Source organism: Colossoma macropomum, unplaced genomic scaffold, assembly GCF_904425465.1.
Source record: "Colossoma macropomum unplaced genomic scaffold, Colossoma_macropomum, whole genome shotgun sequence".
Lineage (NCBI taxonomy): Eukaryota > Metazoa > Chordata > Actinopteri > Characiformes > Serrasalmidae > Colossoma > Colossoma macropomum.
In genome coordinates, this window is record NW_023495530.1 from 589,890 (window position 1) to 616,558 (window position 26,669).

General features: G+C 40.5%; 1 protein-coding gene across 1 annotated transcript in view; it reads right to left on the minus strand.

Moving 5' to 3' along the window:
* Window positions 1-26,669, minus strand: part of pard3ba (par-3 family cell polarity regulator beta a) — a 263,259-nt gene that overhangs the window by 178,355 nt on the left and 58,235 nt on the right. The window contains exon 3 of the mRNA XM_036562820.1: window positions 7,688-7,850. Coding sequence (XP_036418713.1) covers window positions 7,688-7,850 — 163 coding nt within the window. The remainder of the gene's footprint in view (window positions 1-7,687; window positions 7,851-26,669) is intronic.

Sequence of the window (26,669 nt, forward strand, 5' to 3'; positions counted from 1 at the left end):
GCTAGGGTGCTCCCAAATGATTACTATTGTATTTTATGTAGTTTCTCACTACAGTATCCCTGGCAGCTGCTAAGGCGCTGCTAATTGTTTACTAACATGTGTGAGGTGGTTGCTAAACTGTTGCTAGGTGGCTGCTAGGGTGTTGCAAGGTAGTTGCTATGGTATCCCAGGTGGTTGCTAAGGTGTTGCTAGAAAATTCCAGGTGGTTGTTAGGGTGCTGCCAAATGGTTACTACTGTATTTTGCGTGGTTTCTAACCAGCTACTATGCTATCCCTGGCGGCAGCTAAGGTTTCGCTAACTGGTTGCGAGGGTGTGTGAGGTGATTGCTAGGTTGTTGCTAGGGTATCCCAAGTGGTTGCTAGGGTGTTGCTAGGGTATGCCAGGTGGCTGCTAGGGTGCTGCTAGGACATCCCAGGTGGTTGCTAGGGTGCTTCCAAATGGTTACTACTGTACTACAGCTACTATGCTATCCCTGGCGGCTGCTAAAGTGTTGCTAATTGGTTGCAAGGGTGTGTGAGGTGGTTGCTAAGCTGTTACAAGGTGGTTGCTAGAGTGTTGCAAGGTAGATGCTATGGTATCCCAGGGGACTGCTATTGTGTTGCAAGGTAGTTGCTATGGTATCCCAGGTGGTTGCTAGGGTGTTTCTAGGATATCCCAGATGGTTGGTTGTAGTGTAGTGGGTAACACTCTGCCTTCTACGCTGTAGACTGGGGTTCAATCCCCACCTGGGTAAGCACCCTACACTATACCAGCTACTATGGTACCCCTGATGGCTGTACCCCTAGGGTGTTGCTAGGTGATTGCTGTAGCTCATATTATCAACACTGTTGCCTCAAGTTTTAAGTTTAACTCAATAACATGGAGCTGGTGAATCGTGTGTGGATGAGTTAGATCAACCAAACATCCACACACAACACAATCACATCTAACTGGCAGTTTGGCACAGTGCTTAAACCTCAAGCCAGAAAAAGTAGATATTTTTGCAGTTAAAACAAACATAGTAATTTTACAGCAGAAGAAAAAAACATTCTTCAGTTTCAATGTAAGTTAATGTAAATTGATTTTATTCTAAGCCATTGTGGACCATTTCTACTGGTTCATTCATCATAAAATTTAGATATAATAAAAAAGGGGAGCTGGTGTTTCAAAATGTGTAAAAAAATAAAAAAGCAAGACAAAAATGGAGATATATGGTTTCATTCTGACAGTGACATGCTGATCTTCTGGACCTTAATTCATAGAAAACAGTTCCATAATTCACAATTAGATATTTTTCTGCAAATCATTCAACTGTTGTAGTGGCTGAAGGACTGACCAAGTGAGTGTTGTAACAACACTGATGTAGCATCGATCAAACTTAAAATATAAAATAATATCAACTAAAATGTTAAAAGTTGTGTTTTATATTTTATGTATTTTTTTCAAGATATTAAACTTAAACCGTGCTCTAAAATTTGTCAAAAGATGCCTTCTTTAAGTGTGATCTCTGTAGAGGACACGATGCAAAAACTACAACTTTATTTGCTCATTTGCTCTAAAAGGGGCTGAAGGTCACTCATTGGCTCCTCAGCAGGGGGCAGGGTCTAATAGAGTGACTGACAGGTGGTGTCTGTTGAAGTATGAAAAAGGAGGCGGGATCACCGGGTCACTGCAGATGTAACGAGTCGGCGCCCACATCAAACATGCAGCAGAGAAAAGGTTAAAAGAGGCGGAGCCGAGACACAAAATGATTGACAGGCCGACAGACAACAGTCAGGGTTCAGAGGAGAACACAAAGAGACGAACGGGGCATAAAGGGGAGGAGACGTCCAATGGAAGCAGTCTTATAACTAACAAACAACATATTCGAGCAATAATCAGACCTGAAATCTCAGTCCAAACCAGAACACAGCTCAATAAACATTTAGCCCGACTGCAACCCAACCTAAACCAGCCCGAACTGCACCGGGTTTTAAGTCTGAAATTAACCCAGGTTGAACAAATTTCTGTCTGAAACTGACCCAAACTGATCAATCACCACCCAAACCTTATCGATCAGGCCTGAAATTTTGGTTCCACCCTATAATTTTCTATCCGACCCCAACCCAAACTGCAGTACCAAGTTTTAAGTCCGAACTCAAGCCAAGTTAAATAAAATTCTGTTTAAAATGGACCCAAACTGGCCCAAATACGGCCCAATAACTTTCTGCCCAACACCCAAACTACAGCTATAAGTTTTGAGCCCAAACCCAACCCGAACTACAGTTCTGAGTCTGAACTCAACCCAAGTCATACAAAATTCTGTTAAAAACGCACCCAAACCGGCCCATCCTCACATTCTGAACTGCAGCAAGTTTTAAGTCTGAAATTAACCCACAAATTTCTGTCCGAAACTGACCCAAACTGATCAATCACCACCCAAATTTGGCCCAAATCCCAATACAGCCCTATAACTCTTTGCCTAATCTTAACCTAAACCAGACTACAGCACCGCGTTTTGAGTTTAAAGTCAACCTGAGCTCAAGAAAATTTTGTCTGAACCCAATTCAAACAACATCAAGTTCTGAGTCTAAAATCAACCCAAGTCAAACAAAATTCTGTTGAAAATGACCCAAACTGGCCTATCATCTCCCAAACGTGACATTAGTGTTTTAACTGGACCTGAATTTTGGCCCAAATCCCAATACAGCTCGATAACTCTCTGCCTGACCTTGATCTGACCCAAACTACAGCACCAGGTTTTGAGTTTGAACTCAATCAGAGCCCAACAGAATTCTTTCCGAACCCAACCTGAACGACAAGTTTCGAGTCCAAAATTAACCAGTCAAACAAAATTCAAACAAAATTCTGTGCAAAATTAACTCAAACCACCTCAGCATGACCCAAACCTGACATCAGAGCTTTAATGGGACCTAAAAGTTTGGTCTGACCCCGAATATGGATAATTTTATATCTGACCACAGTCTGACCCAAACTACAGCACCAAGTTTTGAGTCCACACCCAGTCCAAGCTTCACAAAATTTTGTCTGAACCCAAACTGAACATCAAGTTTTCAGTCCGTAATTCAAAACAAATCTGAAATGGAACCAAACCAGCCAGTTTCACTTGCCAGTTAGCAAGATTTCATTTTTCCCAGTGTAGTTAGAACTTTTCATGACAATGATTCACATTCAATTCTCTTACAGTGAGAAACTGAGCCTGATTGACTCTCGTTTATATTTTTAGATTTTCTTCTTAATGAAGTCTTTTTGCAGTTTCTTTTTCTTAAGTTTTTAAAAACTTTTTTAAATACAAAAAATAATCATTATCTAATATAGTCAACAGTAACAGCCCTAATCGACTTTGTCGGCTTATTGTTGAAGCTCCCCTCCAAATGCACTGGCTGGCATCAGCATGTGGTTAAGCTCTGGAACATTCTGCATCAGTTGCCCTCTGAAACTCCAGTGAAAGCAAATGAAAGGGAAAGCTCTGTTCTTCTTTAAGCCCCCAGCTTTGATGTTGCCTCTTACAACTTACTAAAAACACGGTGAGTTATGGCCCAAACACGTCCACTGAGCTGCCACCTTAATCACTAGTCCCTGCTAAATCAAAAGCAGTGTGTAGAAGTATAAATACAGACATGTGTGCATGTTCTTGCTCATTATGTGCAACACCGGTTTCCTCCCTTTTCAGTTAAATACCTCCTGGGCTCAAAAACGGCATTATTACAATAGTTAGCAATTACATCTTCTTTTGGTTTACTGAGAGAAAATATGTGAACACATCCTCTACGGAGAAGACATTTAAACACGACATTTTTCTGTAAATTGTAGCACATTTTTTGTTTCTTTGAGTTTAAGAAATTGGAAAAACATACGATATAAAAGGTCATAACTTTTGCCTCATTTTATGCTGACATGTTAAGTTCAACAATAACAGTGCATTAAATAAGGAGACGTGTGTTCTCTGTAGAGGATGTGTTAACTTCTTTTTAAGGGGGTGCCAAAACTTTTGCACACTATTGTTTGATTATATATATTGCCATTTGAATCAAATGTGTTCACAAATTAGTCTGAACCTATCATAGTCCAGTATGTTGAAATGTGCTAAGAACAGGATTACCATGTGGTGACTGGACATTTATAGCTACAGAACATCCCAGCGCTAATTTAGCTACATAATCATGTTTCAACTCAGCTAAAACAGACCACTGATGTCGGTATTTAAAGTTACAATGGTGTCAAATTAATGTTATCTATCAAACACTGATAAATATGCTGTGTAGCTGCTATCTTAGCATGGCCCAAGCAGCAGTTTGTGGTAGCTTAGCATGCTAAAGCTTCACTGAAGTCCATTCCAGCTCACTGAAGCTCCACTGGTGCAAGTTTTTAGAATAAAGACTTAAATCTGATGGTGCAAACCGGTGCTTTTGGGTGTGGAGCTGTTAGCTAAGCTAACATTACTGTATACATTACACATAATATAACACCGATTCCACCAGCTAGCTAGGTCTCTCCCAAGCACACAACTAGCACACTACTATCTAGAACGCTAGCTGTCTCTTGTGAAACAAACAACATCATTGGACAGCTCGACGTCCTTGGAGGAGAATGCTAACCTCCATTTCTGTTACATCAGCTAAAAGCCACCCACACTGCTAACATCACTGCTATCTAAAACTGTTAAATACGGTGTGTAGCTGCTGTCCTAGCAGCAGGTAGTTGTAGCTTAGCATGCTAAGCTTCACTCACAACACCACAAGTTCATTCAGCTCAAGTTTTTAGTTTAAAGACTCAAATCTGACAGTGCAAGCCTGTGTTTCTGTGGGTGAAGCCATTAGCTATGCTAACTTTACTCTACATGTTATATGGAATATAATTCCTCCCCAAGCGTACGACACTACTAGCACTATGAGGGTGAAGTTGCATTCATCGCATTAGACACATTAAGGCTATAAAGGAAGACTTTAATATTCCTGTTCATAAGCACCACCACTACTGTAATGTTTTCCCTTTTATAACAGCTACTGTTGCATTAAACATGCTGAAAAGAGTCCATTAATTATTCAACATGACTTCTGTATGGTTTAAATTATGACTTTAGAGGTCCTTCAAGCCCAAAGTGTGAGCATACATAACACACACACATTTGCAAGTGCTGCTCGCTCTTTTCTGACCACACATACACACACACAAACAGATGTTTTCCCCATTTAGCCGTGCAGGCTTCGGTTCGTGAGCAGACCAATGGGAAACACATGGGCATGTGGGAAATGTAGTGTTTGCTCAGCTCTCATTGGGCCTCCAGAGCAGAACAGCTAGTGGGGCTAACAACGCATCAGAAAGGCAAACTTCACTCTCCACTGATGTTAGTTAGTCCTGCGTGGCCTACAAGTAATGCTTGTACATTTATCTTACTCCACTTCTGTGCTCTTTACAATGATGTAATAAAAAAGCCCCGGATATTGTATTTCCAGCCGTTGGCTGATGTCTCAACAGTAATGTGGCATGTAGAAACTAAACAGGCCACCTTTACATGTGCAGTTTATGTGGCCAGTTTATTAGAAACACACCTTGTACCTACTCTCATTGGCCTTTTTACCAGAAACGGCCATCATGTATGTGTTCTTAGTGACTGTAAGTCTGTTGATCAGCCCCCACCACAGGACCACCACTGACCAGATATTATTATTTGGGTACTGGATTATGGTGGTAGCATGGTAGCGGGTTGTGGTGGTGCTGGTACAAGTGGATCAGGCACAGCATTGTTGCCGAGATACATTCTGTATACTCACTGGCCACTTTATTGGAAACCTTCACCTAGCTGGTGCACAGTGAAGTGAATAGCTGATGCACACTTAGTTGTGAGGGACACTTTCACACAAGGTGTGCTTATAGAATGGTTATATGATTATATGTTTACAGAACCTTGAGGTTTACTGTAAATACACAGCCACAATTTTCTAGCCTCCGTTATTGACCCAAGACAATTTCGCTCAGCTATTTTTGAACATTAAAACAATTTCAAACATGTTCTTGTGCTTGACGCTAAATTTGCCATCACCTAAAAAGGTAAGCCACACCTATTCATTAACTTCAGCTCAACTCTGATATCCATTCACAAACTCTTACGGATACCCGAACATCAAAATTAGTCATGAATGCACTTCCCTAATATTAATGCAAAAAGCCACGGGAGCCAGGGTGTCTTTATGGTGTTTTTACCAGGGTTAAAAGGTGATGTTAGGCATGCTTGTGATGTAGAGTCAAGCCCCGTCCACATGTATTCAGATATTTCTGACAACGTAGTTTGTTTTCTCTCTGTTTTGGCCTCCCGTCCACATGAAAACTGTTTTCAGTCAATTGTTTTTGTAAACACAGAATTTTTTGGCATTATTTTACATTACCCTGTGCCCGCCTGCAGCCGTTTTCATTTACTCAGTGTGCAGAACTCTGTCTGAAACATGACTGATGACTTAGAAATTTGTGTGCTAAGTAAAGTGTACAACTCAGCTTTGCAAAGGTGTCGGAATGTACTGCGCCCAGTTCTTTTAGAGGGTGTTCTTCTAGAATGTTAACTCAACTACAAATATTAAAAATACCTCAGTGATTCTAAGCATCCATAAGCAAAGTCATATTTTAAAAAAATCATATTAATTCTGTAGTTTAAATGGTAGAAAAAACTCTTCTGATCAGGACTATGTGGAGGTTTCAGAGACAGTGGCATAGCCATTGTAATGCAAACAACCACACAGCAGCAAATGATGGGCTTTCTATTGCGTTTATTAGTAGCTTTTATTTTCTGGCAGGCACTGGACTTTGAATTTGTAAAATATTTGTGAATTTGTGAAATATGATACTATGGTGGTTTGAGGGTGTGCAAATCAAGACCTACTGTTTGTGACACAGCCGTGTGGCTTTGTTAGTAATATCCACTTCAGCTTCATGCTGGCAGTGTTGTTCTTGAGGCATTCAACATCAGATTTTATGGTGTTATCACCTTCTACTGGGCTGGCATGCTCATGTGAGCGTTTCTGAATCATTTTGCAGTATCGTGTGGACGAAGGGATTTTTAAACATGATGTTGGTGTAGAATAACGATTATTCTCCCAAAAAATTGTGAAAAAAGCTACTAAATATACGGATCTGCATAGATGAGGCCTTAAACTCTATATGGATCGCTGTAACACAGACTCAAGTGGCTTATTGCTTTAATAAAATGGAAATAAATATAGAGTTTAATAAATACAATGCTCATTATAAAAATATTTTGTTTAAATATCATTTTATAAACAACATTTAATGTATCTTATTAGCTTGGATTTATTACCATTGGAGTACTTTACCATGGGTATGAACGTGGCTTATTAGTTGTATGATGAACTGGCTACCCAGGTGAAGTGGCCTAAGATCTCATCGTTGCTTATGAGGACCTTTAAAGTTCACTTACACTGTGAACACAAAAAGTGCTGAGGTTATTTGTAGCTTGTTCCCTTTCAGTTTTTCAGAGCTGAGTTCAATTGTGGTCAGCTTCTGACCACAGAGTTGCTCTCAGCTAGATATCTTTGGGTAATTGTCCACTCTCAACCTTGCAGAGAAACTGGTAACAGTTTTTTACACCATGCAGACAACAAAGAGAACCACGTACACCAGCAGGAAAGGCACAGACAGAGCCTGGAGCAGTACTCTTCCACTATTCGGAGACAGACCTGAGCCGAAAACACATACTTGATTTCAGAGCGCTGGAGGTGACCTCGATCTCACTGCCGGGCTGCAGGCTGCCCAGCTCAGGCTCTGAGGGCTCAGGGCTGGAGTAGCTGGACACCACGCTGCCCCCTGGACTCGCCACTGCCCTCTGCTGGAGCTCCATCTCCTCATACACGGCTATCAGCTGTGGAGGGAGAAAACAATAGACACCATGAAACCAGCATACTAGCATACAGTGTTCAGTTAAAGCATCTATTTTATCTCCTGACCCCAAACCAAGCCAGTCAAGAGGTATGACTTATAGATATACATGCAAAGGTTAGGTGACCCCTGGTGAAAGGACCCTCTACAGACAACACATTTCTGCACTTTTTTGTTCATTAAAATGATCAGCTGTCCAAGCTGTGGTCATCTCTGTGGGCCTTTATGGATGTAAAAGCTGGACAATAAACATGCAAGATAAGAAAGATGTCTTTGAACTTTGATGTTGGTGAAGACTGGAGAGTTCCTTAGATGGCAAAGAAAACAAACCAGTGGATCCCTGACCGAATCAAGCCTCACCTCTCACTCAAAGCCTGAGGAACCAAACTGAAACTCTTATTCTGGACACATTCAGAGAAGAACCAATTGATCTGAAAAGACCTTGGAGGGGTTGAATGTAAAAGAGGAAGGGGTTGACCAGCTATAAGACAGATAGTTACATTCAAAAGCCTGAAGATCCAAACAGAAGACAGTTCTGGAGGAACTCCATCCATATGGTCACCAGGAGTCAGACTTGACTTGGTGGTGCTTAAGAATAATAATACTAATAATGTTAAGCTCAGCAAATAAATACACTGTGCACTACAATTTGCAGAAAAATGCCATATTTAACTTTTTCTAACTGTAAAAACCTTTGCATTCAACTGTATCTATAAACAAGTGCAGTAAAGTACAGCTAAAGATGAGTGTTGCTACCGGTTTTAGCCACGTGTTGTTCTTTTTGTCCATATTTACAGATAACAGCATGGTAAAGTACAGAACCATGTAAGTAAGTACCTCAAATATAAGCTCGGACAGCATTCATGCAACTTCAGCTCAGTGCTAGCATTTGTTTGGTTACTGTGTGCATAAAAAGCTTTTTTAAAGATTTATTTTTAAATTAAAAACTAGTTTATTAAAGGTTTTAATGAATTTTAAAAAGTGAATGTAGGCTTTACAATTCTCTGTAAACATAGCTCAGAAAAATGCCCCGAAAAAGTGCAGTTTGATCAAAACTCTTGCACTGAACTTCACAATTTGCCAAATTTTGCTTTGTGTTCAGCAGTATCATAAACAAAAAGCACATAATGGTCAAACGGAACCTCAAAAGTCTCCTTTAAAAGCTTAAAAGATGCTATTATTTAAAATGGCATGTTGAAATGACATCACAGAATTGCAACTCTGAGCTCTTCAGAAACTTTCTAGTTGTGAATTTTGAGTTGGAGGGACATTTAAATGGATTTTTCCCCACCTGGAGGTTGGAAACTTCCTAGTTGGTCATGAACGCAACACAAAGAAGCGAACCTCACACACCAAACACGTTTCGGCTCATCAGCTACAGTGTAAGTTCTCTGAAAAGCCATTATCATGATCTCAAACGAGGTCAGGCTTTGAATCGCAACCACATAGAATTTTATCCGTCCATCTTGCATTAATATCAACCGCAAAAGACCTCAAGAAGTAGCTTTTGGGGGGGAGAGAGAAGTTCACCAAAGTTTTTCCTCCAAACATTGCAAATCTATTGGCTACACTTTTACATATACAATGAGATCAGAAGGAAGAGGTGAGCCAGACGGCCAGACCATCCAAACAGAGAACACCCCAGTGGTCTGGAGCCAATAACCGTAATCTACAGTTACAATTCAAACCTCACTGCAATATTTGTGCAGACCTAAGGAAAAAAAAGAAAAAACAGTTGGTCTAAAAAAAAACGCAAAGAAAGATAAGTGGTGTGATATGAAAGCAGTGGCTTGGGAACGAGAGCATTGTGGGATTATGAAATATTGATAACTCATTCCCCGAGGAGAGTGCGTCTTAAAGGAGAGCAATGGCCGACATGAATAATGGATGGAGCTGCTGCGGTTTTCAAAACGCGAAAGTATCGTCTCTGGTCTTTGTTTGATTCCTCCAGAAACAGAGCAGGGTCATATAAAAGTTAGCTTGTGTTTTTAAACACTTAAAAGGCTTCCGAGTCCCCCGCGAGTGTTATGAGTGCATGAGCAGGCCAGGTACAGGCTTGTTGCATATTCAGAAATGTTAGCTGAGTAGTTTGGCCACTGCTGCGGTTTGAAATCTGCTTCCAGGCCACAAAGGACAGGGTTGATCTGACGGGTGGGCGATACGGCAAAAATATTACAATACTGCGGTTCCTGAACGCATTTTCATGATACACAAAACATATCATGCCATTTTCATACATAGACACAGTACATTAGCAGTGACGTATTAAAAAACCTACCATCAAAACTTGGAATACTATGATTTTTATTCAACTTCTCACATACTATACTGCACTGACTCAAATCAAACAGGCCTAATTATGGTCTATATTTAATGAAACATGCAAATAAATTGTGATATCGTGATATCCACAATATCCGAAGAAAAGCATATTTCATGATGCCAACATTTACCACAACAACGATGAAATATTGTCATACTGTGTATCTCTACATCCAAGCGCACAGTTTAGGAATAATAACTTTGTAAAGGCTAATTTTTGCTGGGGCATTTTTACAAACAATATACTAATAAAGCAGTGTTTAGATTCAATTTCCGGTTTTACTGAAACAAATACAGCAGCAGAAAAGGATAAACAAGTCAAATTTGGTACCCAACTCGAACCAAAATGCTGTATTCAACTTTTGTGGCTGGTCAGCCTGGCTAGCTATTAATTTATATATATTTCTGCTGTTGAGATTGCTTATGAAGGGATAACTAGCTAGCTAAGTGTGCATTTTACTGAAAAAAATACAAAATCTGAACAACAGAAACAAGTCAAACTTGGTGCTCAACGTGTTCCAAAAGGCTACATTGGTTTGGTTGGCTAGTCAATCTAGCTAGCAAATGTTTTAGCTAATAATAGCCAGTCAGCTGTTAGCTAGCCAAGTGAACCCATTTCATATAATCAGTCGGGGTATGTAAGGCTACGTTTACACAGCGGGTAAAATTATTCAGCCACTTCTTTGGTTCGAGTACTCAGATTCTTTAAACTGTTCTCTGACGCTGCAGCCTCGGGCTCCCCCGGCCGCGTTCGGCTGTTTCGTTCGAAACCTCTTCAGACACGGAGCGGTTTGATGAGTCTCTAATAATGTTTTGGTACAAAAACATCAGACTAAATATTTATGAGTCTCAGCAGCGCAAAATTATGACAAATGTCGAGTTGGATTGAGATAAAAGTCACTTGAATTCCGATCTAGCTGTTCAGACTGAGTCGCATTGCTGCAGATCGGATACGTATCGGATTTCAGTACCACATATGAAAGCGCCTCAAATCGGAATTGAAAATGTCAGATTCAGTGTGTTTATCTGTTCACACTGACACACAGACAGACATCTGAGTCACATATGAGAAAAAAGATCAGATTTAGGCCACTTTTACCTGCTGTGTAAACGTAGCCTAAGACATTCAGGGTCATTTCGTACATAAAGAGAGCATTTTTACAAACATTTTAACTGAATCAGAACTAGCAATTTAATCTCAACCGCAGAAAAACGACTAATTCGGCAGGGTTTAGATTCAATTTCCTATTTTATTGAAAACATACAGAATTTTAACAGCAGAAACGAGTCAAACCTGTCACCCAACTTGATTTAAAAGGCTGCAGTCAACTTGGTTTGTTTGGCAAGTCAACCTAGTTAGCTAGTTAGCTTACATTAGTGAGCCAGTTGTTAGATAGTCAGGCTCTTAGAGGCATTTAGGGACTTTTTATATACAAATGGGTCACTTTTACAAAACTTTTACCTGAATGAAAACTAACTGGCGATCACTTCTTGTGTTTAAATGGGTTTAAATTCAGTGTTTAAAAGTGTTTAGATTCAGTTTCTTATTTTACTGATAAAATTGGTAGCCAACTTGACTCAAAATGCTGCATTCTGATCCGTTTGTTTGGATAGTCAAATTAGCCATTAGCCCACAACTTGCTAGCCAGCTAAATCCATTCATAAATAATCAGTCAGGGTATTCAAGGCATTCAGGAGCATTTTATACATAAATGGGGCACTTTTACAAACACTAAATCAGAACTAACTAGCGATTTCATCTCAACAGCCGAAAATGCTAATTACATGTGTTTAGATTCAATTTCCTATTTAACTGAAACAAATACAGAATCTGAACAGCAGAAACGAGACAAACTTGGTACCCAACCTCAACCAAAAGGCTGCTTCAACTATGATTTGGTGTCTAGTCAACCTAGCTAACAAGAGTTTTAGCTATAATTAGCCAGATACTTGTTAGCTAGCTAAGTTAGCCCATCCATAAACAATCACCAAAGTCTGTCAGTACATGTGAGGCGAACTATCCACTTTCAGTTCAACCTTGAGTCAACCTCATTTCTAATTTCTTAACCTCTTCAACTCCTTGAGACCACCGGTGGTTCCAAAACAAACTTCGTCATATTCTTCATAACTTTCATATTTCATAAGCTACATTCAAAAGGTGGGGGTTGTATGAGAGCTGTAACTGTCTTCATTCCAGTCAAATAGATGGGTGATGTAATTTTAAACCCTTATAATAAAAGAAGCCGAACTCATAATTTTTGTTTCTATTGAAAGTCGACCCATTTTTCCACAAATCTGGGCTATAAACTATAAACAGATGGCGTCTCTTCAGTGATCTGCTCTGTAAAAATGATTTTTATAAAATAATACAAAGAGCGTCTAAGGTTTTTGGCTTTCAACAGTAAATTGTAAGCATATAGCAATATGTGTGATCATAAAACACGTAAATAAAAAAATATAAATTTACATTTATTTCATGCGGTTACTGAATAATTTGCCCAGCAATTTCAGATGGAAAAACCAAAATACACCCTAGAGAATTTCAGACTGACACATTTAGCGTTAGCAATGTTGGTTTGAAGTGAACGCTCTTGCAATGACATCTGTAGTAGATTGTCATGTATGGCAGAGGTTATTTTCATGTTTTACTGGATAAATATAGAATTTAAACAGCAGAAACTTGGTAACCAACTTGACCCAAAAGGCAGCATCCAACTTGATTTGGTTGGCTAATCATGAATGTAACACTGTCAGTATGTGGGACATTTCATCAATGTCCACCTCAATCTTGAGCCAACCTACGTTTCCATTTCTCAATACTAGACAGACTGACTTATTTAGCATTAGCGGTTTGGGTTGTGGTGAATGCTACTGGACTGAGACACTGTCATTTACAGTAGCTTCTCGAGCATCAAGTCCTATTGATTTATTACAGTTATCACTAATATACACTCAGGTCCATAAGTACTTAAACGGTGACACATTTTTTTTTTTTGGTTATTTTGTGTTTGTATTCCACGACAATGGGTTTGAAATGAAGCAGTCAAGATGAGTTCCGTCATTATTTCATGGCAAATTAAGGCGATAAAAGGTCTGGAGTTGATTTCAAGTGTTGAATATGCATTTCTGCCCTTTGCCCCTGCTTATTTCTGATGGTAATGGCAAAATGCAAATGGAAACGTAATATGTAAATCCACAGAACCATCAGAGGTGAGGGGAAATATGTATTATCAAAAAAAGGAGGTGATGGAACCCACCTACATTTCATTTTTCCATCTTTCTAGCCTGCTGTCATTGATAATGGAATTGTACATCTTATTAGAGATTTATACTATAAATGACATTTCAATTAGTATTTTGACACTATTATTGCATAATCACATGAAATGAATCCATGCAGTTCGGGAAACATTTTCATTTTCATTTTGCATTTCCATTTAAATAAAGCTAATCATAAAGCGTCCGACTCTCCATGTAAATGAAACATCAACACTAGTGCGCCAAAAGGCAACTGTAAATGACATTATTGATACTGAATTTTCACTCTGAGCCCAATATGCATATATAAATGCTAAATTTGCCATTTTACATTCATTTTGCCAGTAATATGCTTCCATATTTGGCAATTGCAAATCAGAAACAAGGCTGACTGAAATAATTATCATATATTTTTAGGTAATTAGTTGAATTTTTATGGCACCAACCCCACACCAGGTATCGTTATTGGGTTAACATCAACAGAAAACGCTGGATATGAAAAAAATATGATCCAGTCCTGTAACAAATCTGCCCTGAAATAGCTCACACTGTGTAGTTCTTCCTACAGGGTCAGCACTGTTCAGCCCTGCAGTGGAAAAGAGGTCTTTTCAAGATATCTATAAGGATATTTTTCCACAGCTCCATCTTAGAAGTTCAGTCTTAGAATCTGGCTGTATTTTCTGCTTCTCAGGATTCAAATAACCCCAAACATATTCAAAGATGTACAATCCTCATACATGTTAACGCTTTTTTGGTCTCCAGTTTTGGAAGCTGTTTTGAAAATGAATAACTTGATCATAACGGCCGTTTGGACTGAAAATAAATGAAGGATGGTCTCTGAGTTGTGCATAATCCTGTACAACATGTTCATCACTTTTTGGCTTCCACAAACATGATTCCACACATGTCTGTGGTAAGGCAGACACGTTTGAGCCATGACATGAGCTGAAGAGATAATAATACGGCCTAATAATGACAGGTGCGACCCTCTGATCCACTAGACTGAGAAGCTATAATCACATGTGGCGGGACACATTTGTAGTGACGTGCTGTCGCTAAGCACCATTTCCCAGTGAAAGTGTGATGTTATAATGATTGCAGCGCGTTCAAAGTGACATTCGTCCATGATATGATGGCTCTTGAGCTTTAATGCTTTTCATGAAGTCATCCTCAGCCAGGCTCCGAAGACATTAAGGCCTGACCAATACATCGGCTGCCTGATAACATCAGCCGATATTAACGTTGTCTGCGGAAACTCCACCGATAATTAGCGGCTTCTATTACGCTGTAACTAAAACAAGCATTCTTAAAAAATAATTTTTTGACCATATTAAATTGTATCTGTAAGTGTGGTTTTCATAGTTTTTAGCTCATTTTAATTGGTATCCATATTGCTTATTGTTTTTAACTGAACCCTAGATCTGGGGATCTGGGCAGGACACAGGATAGGTTCGAGTCCAGCATCAGACAACCCTCTCAATTCAATATTGAGGGTGTAGATGGTCCTGTTTGGGTTCTACAGAGCACCAAAAAGGGTTCTTCCATTGTTACAAGCTTAACATCGTCACAACAGAAGAACGCTTTTTGGTGCTATGCAGAACTCTTTTCAAAAAAAGGGTCTATATAGAACCATTCTCAACCATTATCAATCTGAAGAACCATTTTCACTTTGATCGTGCAAAGGGTTCTTTGAGAGTTCATGGTTCTATACAGAACCATTTTCTTTATCAAAGAACCCTAAAAGAACCATCTGTTCTGTGTGTATGTAGCCTAGCTTTGCCTAGAACAATTTGCATGAGTTGTAGAGAAATCATTCACCACTTATCTTTTCCACTGAAGTCTCAAGAACCAGTTTTACCAAATATCTCTATGACAAACGATCAGCCACTCATTTTAATAAAACATGCTCAGCGGGGTCTCCAGCGTCCCCGCAGGGTTCTAAGGGTTAAGCAGTTGGATCACCTCTATTAATGACTGTCTAGTTTTGGAAAAGAGAACGCTAGCAAAGGTCGATATCTGCAGACCCTTTTGTGATTTATTTAGAACGTCCTGAGATTCATACAAAGCAATTCTATTGCGATTTATGCTTTGAAAAGTTGGTTGTTACTGAATAAAGGCACCACGACTGATGGCAGTGCGCAGTCAGTGCATCCTTACTGTGCAGATTCTATTGTGTAGAGATCCATTTGGAGGGCATTTATGAGGAGTACAAGTAGTACAAGTTTCCATTCTTTGCCTTCAGTTTTCCAAAGAAATTTGCAGGGATATTTTTCCACACCAAAGTTCAGTCATAGAGGTTGGTTGCATTTTCTGCTTCTGATGATCCAAATAATCCCAAACCCATTCAGTGATGCTGAGGTCTGGACTCTGGGATGGTCAGTACATTGTTCTGAGAACACAACTAGCTTCTTTGTTTAATATGTGTCTTTCCACTTATTTTTCCTTTACATTCCTCTTCGTTATGCAAGTGGATTATCTAATATCGAATCTCCTCAGAAATATCTCCTGAAAAATGAATAATACACAATGCAAAGCATCAGCTGGAGTGGTACAAAGCATGCCCTCCCCTAGTGTCTCTGGAGCAGTGGAATCGTGTTCTTTGGAGTGATGAATCATGCTTGTCTATCTGGCCATCTGGACGGACCAATCTGGGTTTGATTGATGCCAGGAGAACGCTACCTACCGGAATACTTAGTGCCAACAGTAAAGTTTGGTGGAGGAGGGATAATGGGCTGGCGCTGTTTTTCAGGGTTTGACCTCTTTAGTTCCAGTGAAGTGTAATGTTAATGCTACATCACACAGACATTTTAGACACTTATATGCTTCCAACTTTCTGGCAACAAACTGCAGAAAGACATGGTTTGACATGTTTGGTGTGGAGGAACTCCAGTGGCCTGCACAGATCCCTGACTTCAACCCCAATGAACACCTCTAGGATGAACTGGAATGCCGACTGTGAGCCAGATCGTCTCGTCCATCATCAGTGCCTGACCTCACATATGCTCCTTAGACTGAATGGGCACACATTCCCACAGACACCCTCCAAAATCTTGTGGAAAGACTTCACAGAAAAGTGGAGGGAGGCAACTCTATTCTAATGCCCATGGTTTTGGAATGGGATGTCCAACAAGCTCATAAAGGCATGATTGTCAGGTTTCCACACACACTTGGCCAGATATTGTGAATTCTGGAGGCCTGCTGGGCAGTGCTGCATTCGACAGACCACACGGGCGGTGGGCACACACTGTAAACAGGCAAACAGGTGTGTGTCTGCGTGTGCGTGTTAAGCATCAATGCCCAAATTAAATCTGACAAGGGAATCAGAAGCTGTCAAACACGATGTCACGCTCGTCTCTATGAGTTGGTGAGAGACGGACAGGATGTGTGTGTGCGCTGACCACGGCGGGTCCTCAGGTTGACAAACAGCCACACAGGCCGGAGCCCCTGCCTGATGTATTCATTCCGCCGTCGCTAATAAATTAGCGCTTCTTCCCCTCCTCCGCTCCGCTTTCTAATCACATCAGAGACGCCGGCAGTGCGGGCAGCCGCTTAATGAAAGACGTGGAAAAAAAAAAAGACAGAATATCAACGGTGTCGGGGAGGTATGGCGGAGGAGAGGCACCTCTGGATGAAATCATCTGCATCCATAACTGTTTTTCTGCAAAAACAATAACCGGTGACACGGGGCGCGCGTATCATCAATCACGGCCCAAAGACTGCACCGCCGCCATTTGATACCTCACCGTTTTTTTTCTCTCCAACCCCGCGGCGAAAACAAACGGAAATTGTCCAGATTGGATGAGGCGCGTGCATGCGGAGACAGAAAGAGAGAGAAATAGAGTGAGATGAGAGAGAGAGAGAAAGAGAGAGAGAAGCAATCACAGCGAGACAGGTGGATGGATGGACGGCTCTCTGCATCCCTCTCAGAAAAGGCTTTATTTGGACGGGGCCAGTCAAATCTGATCTCTTTACCATTTTCCATGACCAAACTGACCAGATTTTGTCCGTATTTGTGCACGAACACAGTTGTCTGAGTAAATGGTCACATTCTGGCAGAACAGGGCTGGACGATACATCCAAAAAGCCTATCACAATACATCACTCAGTATTGATTATCAGTGATAAACACACATTTTTGGATAGAGATGACATCGATATGATACGCTGTATGAATGGATCTGATCAGATTCTCTAAATTTAGACTGAAACAGCACAGAATTGCTTGTTACATCATTAGCAATCACAGGATGATGTCACAGGATAACTATAAGTGTTGTGCAAAAGAGCATTATGTATGTAAATACCGTACATAATGTGACATATCATTTCTTTCATTTTAAAGGAAAAAATATTGGACTGGTATCAATGTTTTAGTATCGGTACCCATGTTGGAAAGGCAGCATCGTACCACCTCTATTTTCTAACGCTCACTTTGAAGCCTGAATAGTATGTTTAACCCTGAAGAAAGCAAAATGTGTTTTTTTTTTACTCTGAAACACTCAAAGGTAGCTAGCAAACTCTCCTACCTGATAAACCCTCACTTTCTAGTTGGGTAGGATGCCCCCCCCCAACAAATGCCACCCAACGCGATGCCAGTCAGCTCAGGCATCTGTTGGCTTACGTAACAGAACTGGTGGTTGGCGCTTTCACGCAATGATGTTGCATGAGCAGCAGTTCAAATAGATGCGGTGGCGCTTCACAGGTCTTGGAGAAAGCCTGTGCTAGCTTTTGCCCTCCTACCACTGGTGGTGATTAGATTGAGTCCTAACTAGTGGTGGAATGGGATGTGACTAAACTGGGGAGAAAATTGGGTAAAAATCCAAAAAATGGTTGCGGTGATATTCATTGGCTGTAAATTCTCAAGTTGAGGACAACATTAATGACATTTAAGACAGCTGGGGTAAATGTTTGGAAATGTTTTCTACTTGTGAGAAGCTGAAAGTATATGGAGCTTCTTCGGCATGACGACAGGGTGTGAATCAAGTAGCCGCTTCCATTTCTGTATCCAGATTTTCCTAAAGTTATCAGGAACGACATTACGAAAGAATACTCGAAAGGAAAAGCTACAGAGCCCTAGCAAAGACTTTAAACATCTCTGTCAACACAACTGGTTAGATAATAGGCAAATAGGCAAGTCATAGAAGTTCATGCGTCATGCAAGATTTCCCTCAGACCAATGATAAGGAACAACAGGTACACAGAGAGCAATAAGCAATGTACAGCACTACAATCACATCTGTTCCTACCCCCAATGCAAACTCCTCTGTTATAAAAAGAAGCAAAGAGATGCATGTCTAAGATCTGCACATGAGCATTTAGACAAATCAGAACAACATGCTCAAAACAAAAAAAACAACTCTAATTCAGCTCCTTGTGTTCGGATGAAGAGGAGTTATGATGATACCTAGAACACCATTCCCACAGTGAAGTATGAGGGTGGGAGCATCATAATATGGGGCTTCTCTGCAAACAGTACTGGGGCAGTATGTTGATGATAATAATGTGTATACATGTAATCAAAGGAATCATGAACGGAGACATTAATAAACTAAGGAATAAACTATGAAAATGTAGGGAAACATTGATAACTGCCACACCAACGCATAAAGGTAGTACATGGGCTTTAGGTCAGCAAACAATTAACCCAATTACCCCAAATAGGCTATAATCAGTAAACAGAGACACATTTGGCATCTCAAGTAATTTTCTTTAGTTTTGCACTGGAAGTTAAAAATAAAAATAGGAACAAAAGTCAGAATTCAAGTTGTGAACTACTACTGTTTGTAGCTGTGATGTATTTTTGTCCATTTTTCTAGATAACAGTGTAACATACTCTTAGAAAAACACTTAAGCAAATCTATTTAAACTTACTTAACAACTCCATTCAAATGTGTGATGCCTTAGGCCTACAGTTTGCATGATGCTAACCAGTGCTCATGAGCTTCCATTACTTGTTAGTGACATTAACTTCATATCTCAAGTGCAAAACTAAAGAAGCAAACAGAAGTCTTGGCTGATGGACTGCATATGGAAAGGGAGGAAACTGTCAATCTGAATTGTCATCACACTATTCTTTTAGGTATGGCAGACAAGGCTGTCAATAACACTGATGTGGTGGTGGTGTGTTAGTGTGTGTTGCGCTGGTCTGAGTGGATCAGACACAGCAGTGCTGCTGGACTGAGAATAGTCCACCAGCCAAAAATATCCAGCCAACGGCGTCCTGTGGGCAGCATCCTGTGACCACTGATGAAGGACTAGAGGATGACCGACACAAACTGTGCAGCAGCAGATGAGCTATCGTCTCTGACTTTACATCTACAAGGTGGACTGACAAGGTAGGAGTGTCTAATAGAGTGGACAGTGAGTGGACACAGTGTTTAAAAACTCCAGCAGCACTGCTGTGTCTGATCCACTCATACCAGCACAACACACACTAATACAGCACCACCATGTCAGTGTTACTGCAGGGCTGAGAATGATCCACCACCCAAACCTGCTCTGTTCCTGCTCTGTGAGGGTCCATGGGGGTCCTGACCATGAAAGAACAGGGTAAAAGGGGGCTAACAAAGTATGCAGAGAAACAGATGGACTACAGTCTGTAACTGTAGAACTACAAAGTGCACCTATATAGTAAGTGGAGCTGATAAAATGGACACTGAGAGTAGAAACAAGGAGGTGGTCATAATGTTATACCTGATCGGTGTATCATGGGCTATACGCCCCTTAATTCTCATTCTGCTTCCCGTTGCAATCTCAAGCCTCATCCTGAAAGCCTAGAGGACTAGACCTGACTGGCACACAGACACAACGTTTCCAACACACTCAACCTTCCATAAAACATATCTATCAATATATATGAGCTCTGAGCTGCTTCAAGGCCCAAATTGATATGAATCAATATTAGGTTTCCATCAGGAAATGAAAAAGATGCTATAAATACACGGGATTATGCATTCATGCAGTACGCTTTTTTCACCAAACCGTCGCTCCAAGAAAGCACAAAACCAGACAGTGCAATTAAGCTGTAACTGTAGCACATTTTAATAAAAAAGAGACTGAGTTGGTTAAGGTTCGACTAAGCATTCGACCTTGGACAGTTGTTACTTTTGCCTTGCTGCACTCTTTAATCAACTAGTTAACTGCAAAGCTAGTAATCAAATTAATTCTATTTACATTCAATACACGTTCTGTGTGACGTTTGAGGTTCGAGGCTGCACTTCTGAATTTTTGAGTTAAAAAAAAAAATGGCATAAATGTAAATGATCATTTTTCTATCTATAAAACAAAAATGTACACAACGATGACTGGCCATCAAATTCAAGTTATATTAAGATATCTTCTCTACAGATGCACCAAAATTAAAACACTTGACCAAAACTGAAAATCAGGAAAAGAGAACTGACAAAGAGGAGGAATTTAACAGCTTACAAAATAATATCAAATGATATGAACACAATGTTTTATTCCCTTTAACTATTAAAGCAAAGGATAATTTTTGGGCTTGTGGATTTCAAAAGTGGGACATATCGTCTGTAGGTCAACACCTTCTGTAGGTTGTAAGTGTCCCGATGGTTCAGAGTTGTAAACTTAAAATATAATACTTTAGTGTTTCCCACAGGCAGGTATAGCTGAATTTCAGGGCCCCCTTCGCATTAATGAAATATGATATAAAATATCGAACTCACGTCTGGCAGTCTGAAGTTTCTACAGCAGGGAGCGCTATTAGCACCCAAGTTGCTTTTGTTTATGTCATTTAAAAGTAAGAAACCATCACAAACCCACACCAGCAGCATCCAACGAATGCAATGAACAACTTTCAGAAAGGGAGATGAAATCATTTCTAACTATTAGTGAATTTTGTTAAATGAGTTAATCAGAAAAAATGCATGCAAGATAAAGGCTGTGTAGAACTTGCCGCAGTAAACAGTTTTGCTTGTTTTGCTACCCATTTTTATAACCCAAGAATAGCTCAACCAGTTTTCTTTCTAGTCCATGTAGTGCCTGAATAATACGACTTAGTATCAATTCAAACCGTCACAACGTGGTAATCTAACCTGATATCTTGTCAGGCACTAGGCCAGGGGGTTGGAAATACGCAACTCCGGAGAAATACACAACTCTTTTACTGCCCTGTCGCGGCTCCACAGCAGAATTAGATTTTCAGATAAAAATAAAATAATCCTCCTTTGCAGTAAAATAAAGCTCTGCTGATCATTCAAAACAGTTTTAACTAAAAATAATCTTAAACGTCGGAGTTAATGTAGCCTATATCTGCTAATTTAACACCTTTTAACCCTGAAGATTGGCGCACAGACTGCTGGTCCCTAAAGCAACACAGATAACAATCTTGCCTAGCTGGCTAGTAGCTAAAAAAATAGCAAAGAGAAAGATTTAAGATGAACACTGATCATTTCAAAGAGACAAATTTGCATTTATAATCACTCCATGTGGTTTCCTGATACGTTTAATCTGCAACGAGAAACTGTGAAACACTAAAAAGTTGTGAAGCTGAATCGGCTTCTCATTCGCCGGCTTCTTGTTCTAATTTTCCCGTTCCACCTTGAATAGTGCCGCAATTACATTCTGTCACCTCAGGCACCATTTAAGATGGAACAGGAAGATTTGAACACGAAGCTGGCGAAGGAGAAGCTGACCTCAGCCTCGTAAAAAAATCTAACATTGAGAGACATTTCACAAGAAACTATTCCACTTTTGAGGAAAGGTTTCCTGCCGGAGATGCGAGAAAAGCTGAGTTAAAGCTTAAAGCAGAGCAAAGTAAGTTCGTGTTTTTGTTTATATTAAATTTGTAGCCTATACTAGTACATTAGCATGTACTGAGACAAATTTACAGCCAATATACTAAAATGGACATACAATGTTGTGGCTCCCGAAGTGGTTTGAGAACTGTTGAAAGGACAAAATGGCTCTTCTTAACATTTGGGTTGCCGACCTCAGACCTAGGCTACATCAAAGCTGAACATGACTAATTGTTTATCAATAAAGCCTTTTAACAGAAAAATAGTGGCAACAATCGATGTGGCATTTGACACATCACTAGCAATCCAAGGCATGAATTTCAGGGTAAATGTAGAAGGGTTAAAAATGTGCCCTTCCAAGACACTAAATTCAGCATTAATATATCATCAGCAATAGCAATAAGCCTCAGGATGTCTCATCATGCTGAATGGAATACACATTGGCTGAATGCACCATTAGCTCAAAGTCAGACTCTAAAAACAGCATGCAACAGGGATTGAGAGGGACATGGCTGCTATTGCATAATGCTCCTGCGTGGGACGTGGCTCAGGTCGTTAATGAGATTAACATGCGTCAACCGTGCCTGGCTCTCCGGCAGTGCCTTTAGGACCCGAACCATCCTAAAGAGAGATGCAGGAGGAACACTGAGGCCAAATAAAAAGGGAGAAAAGAGAGGCAAAAGAAGAGCCTCGTCACTGAAACAGACTAGAAAAAATCCCCCCGGGTAGTTTGCCGACAAAGAAAGTCACACAATTTTCCACATCCCCCAAATGTACAAACAATATGCATGGATAAAACAGACTGAATACTCAAGTACTTTTTGTCCTTTTTTTAAGTTTGGGAAGCACCAATAAGGGAACTGTGGGACAAAGCCAATACCTGCTGTTTTTCATGTCGTATACAAAAACACCTCCCATCAAATTACACGTTTTCTTGATTATATCCCTATAGGCAGGGATGGGGGAGTAGCTAAGTAGTGCGCTATGTTCTGTAGCTAACCACAAATTTTTGTAGCTAATACCTGTAGCCGCTACAGTTTTATGAAATTTAGCTAGTAGCTGTAGTGCCTACAAATTTTTGTGTAGCTACAGCGATAACTTTCGCTACAATTTCACTACAGGCTTCAGACAATCTGCGCAAAATCTGAACCACAGAACGCAGCCGTTAACTGGGCTAGTGGTGATTGTGCAATCCTGACTGAGCGGCGGACAGTTCGAGCAAATGGTCACGCGCTGATCACCCCTTACTAGTAGGCTTAGCTCAGGTGTCGGCAACCGAAACGTTAAAAAGAGCTATTTTGTCCTTTCAACAAAAGTGAAACCACTTTGGGAGCCACAACATTTTATGACCATTTTAACATCTTGACTTTGCCTTTACTTAGTCTAAGTTTTTGTTGGATATGACGCGTTTGGTTGTGTAAATTTGACTGTTGGTTACACTTTAACTTATTTTTTGGTGATCTTTTTGTATATTTGCAGCTTTTCAAGCGCATTTGCAGCATTTCTTTCTGGCACATGACTAAATGCAGTGTCTTGTTCACACTGTTGGGCTTGTTTGGTGTGTCAGGTGGAGATTCACAAACATTCTGGCAGTCACGCTTTGAAAGTAGCTAAAAAGTAGTACACTACTTTTCAAAAAGTAGCTAAAAAGTAGCTACTACTTTTTCTGGAAAAGTAGCGAAATTGTAGCTAGCTACACATTTGGGGAAAGTAGCTACAAAGTAGCTAACTACAAATTTTGTTAGTAGCTATCCCAACCCTGCGTATAGGTTAATTTACTTTCTACAGGCCCAGTGACAGCTAAACATTGCGCTCTTTCAGATTCCAATAAATAAGTCATCAAACATGCATCTGAAATACAGATATGATACCTGTATGATTCCATTATCATTCTGCATTCCTACTAACAGTGTCTGAAACCACATTAGCAAGTCGAGGCGAGTATGTGACGATTTAGGCATGAAGTTTATACTAAAGCTAACTGATGCACCTAAGCTTCCATTACTTATTAGCTACGTTTGCATTTTAGCCCCAGTGGAGACCTAAAGAAGCAAACTTCAGACACCAAACATGTCTTGGCTGATTGACTACATTTGATGATAAGTGTAAAATTGTATTAGTTTAGCTTCCGAGTGGTGCAAGCATTCTAAGCATTGGCTCCACCATCAGGAGACTGCAAGTTCAATCCCTGGTGATGCTACAGCCATCCGAGGCCGGGAGTCCAAGAGAGCATAAATGGACTTGCTGTGTTTGGGTGGGTAGGATGGCCCCTCATCTTCCCCCACCAACCAGTGCAATACTGGCCAGTACATGCATGCGTTAGCTAAAGTAACAGAACTGGCAGTTGGCGCTTCCCTCCGAGCACGTTCTGCACGCTCTGACCAATGATGCTGCATTAGTGGCAGTTCGAAAAGACGCGGTGGCGCAAGATGGTGGTGATTGGAACCAGGGGTCATAATGTCTACAATGCACATATATAGCCTTTTTATTTACTATCCAAAACCACTGTCTTTTATACGTAATGCTGATGTTGTAGTAGTGGTAAATAGTGGCAAACAAGTTTTTTGGGGGACTATTTTGATTTACAACACCATGCATATACCTTTCCACCATGAGTTGATTAAAAAATACAGTTTATGCCAAAACCTGATCTCAAAACTATCAAAAAAAAAAGAATATCTTAGACATCAGGCAGTACATTTATAACCATTTCATGCAATACCTTTCTGTTCAGGAGCTTCTGGAGGCATTAAACTCTTCAGATGTCCACTTCTGATCCTAGCAAGATCTTCTAGAATGATGCATTTCACATCAATCCACTCTGAACGACTTTGTTTACATCTTAAACATTCAATTACACCTAGACTTTGGGGGAAAATTGGTGGAATACCTCTTTAAGAAGCAGAGGTCAAGTACAGTTTAGTTTTATTGTGTTGACTGAGATATAATCCAGTAGGCCTGCAAGTCATGGCACTTTTCATTCAACAGAATGGGTGAATAATGAATTCATACCAGAATATCTGTGTGGGATATCCCCGGATTTGGTGCAATGATCAGCTAGTGAATGTTCCCTCAATGTGTGCGTGAGATCCCTTATTGGACGTCCAGCTCAGCATTGGTTAAGTAAATAAACTGACGATTCAGCTGAGGCGAGTGGGATCCAGTCGAGAAGAGAAAGAGAACAGAGGAGAATGAGGCCCTCGGCCTCTCCAGGAATTCACAGCTATGGCTGAGGAGAGTGAGACAGACTCATTTGCGCTTTTCTCCCCAGTGAAACATTCTTCATATCAACTCAGCAACTCCACGAGGGTCCTACTGTGAGCCCCGGCCCTCAACTTTGACCCTATTTCTCTCAGACGACCGCGAGCGGCTCTAATATGGTTCAGACTGAGTGCTCCTCCTAGCTGTTGGAAACAGTACTGCAGACTAAAGTGCTCCTGCTGTTTGTGGGGAAAAGAGCTTTGGATGGTGTTTAAAAGTGTTGAGAGACCAACAGAGAGGCTGTTAGATGCATTTACACACAAAACCACCAAAATTTGAGAGACACAACCCGCTGGAATGCCAAGGAATGTGCCACTACAAACAGCTCCAGAATGACGGGGATTAGCGCCGATGCCTGCAGGATGCTTTTTTAATATCACCTCCAGATGTGGGAGACCTTCACATAACACTCTCGCTTTACTAACCCAAACACAAACCCCATGGATGAAATCCTCTGAGGCTGCTGTACATAAAACAAAGAGGTTTTAATTAGTGAAGTGATTAAGTGATTAGCAGTGTTGGGGGCAGTAGTGTGCCAAAGTTTTGCCAACTGGGAGGGCAGTGGCCCAGCCTCATGCTGGAACCTGCTGCCGTGTGAATGAGGGCGTTTACAGGCGCTTGATAATCCGATAACTGCAGGAAATCAAGATTTTGTCAGTAATCCGATCCATGAGTTTACAGGCACTTGAGTAATCAGATAGAAAAGAGTCTACCTGAGTCAGACAGTAATCGAATTTCTGCTTTGCAACCAGCCAATAAACTCACAGAAGACGTGACGTGAATGTAAAACTCAAACTTCATGCAGTGGCTTTTTTAAAAACATTGAGCCACTTTACCTGAAAATATGAACACACATCATCTAGAAGATGAAGAATATTTAAATCCTTCATTTCCTCATGTATTTGGTTTCAGCATCGCTCCAAAAGTGTTTTGCTGTGTCTCGCGGCGACGCCGCTCGCTTATTTCCGGTGCCGCGGCCTGTTTTCACACATGAAAACTGAAAGCAATCAGAGTAAGGGTACACACGCACTGACAAATCTGATTACCGAGCTAAAATCCAGGTCTCGGATTTATTAATCCTTAATTTATTATGCTGTTTACATGACCATTTGAATAATCAGATAACTGCAGAAATCTGATTATGATTGGATTATTGAGTGCACATAAACACACTCAGTGACGCTTCTACGGCACCCCTGCTGTGA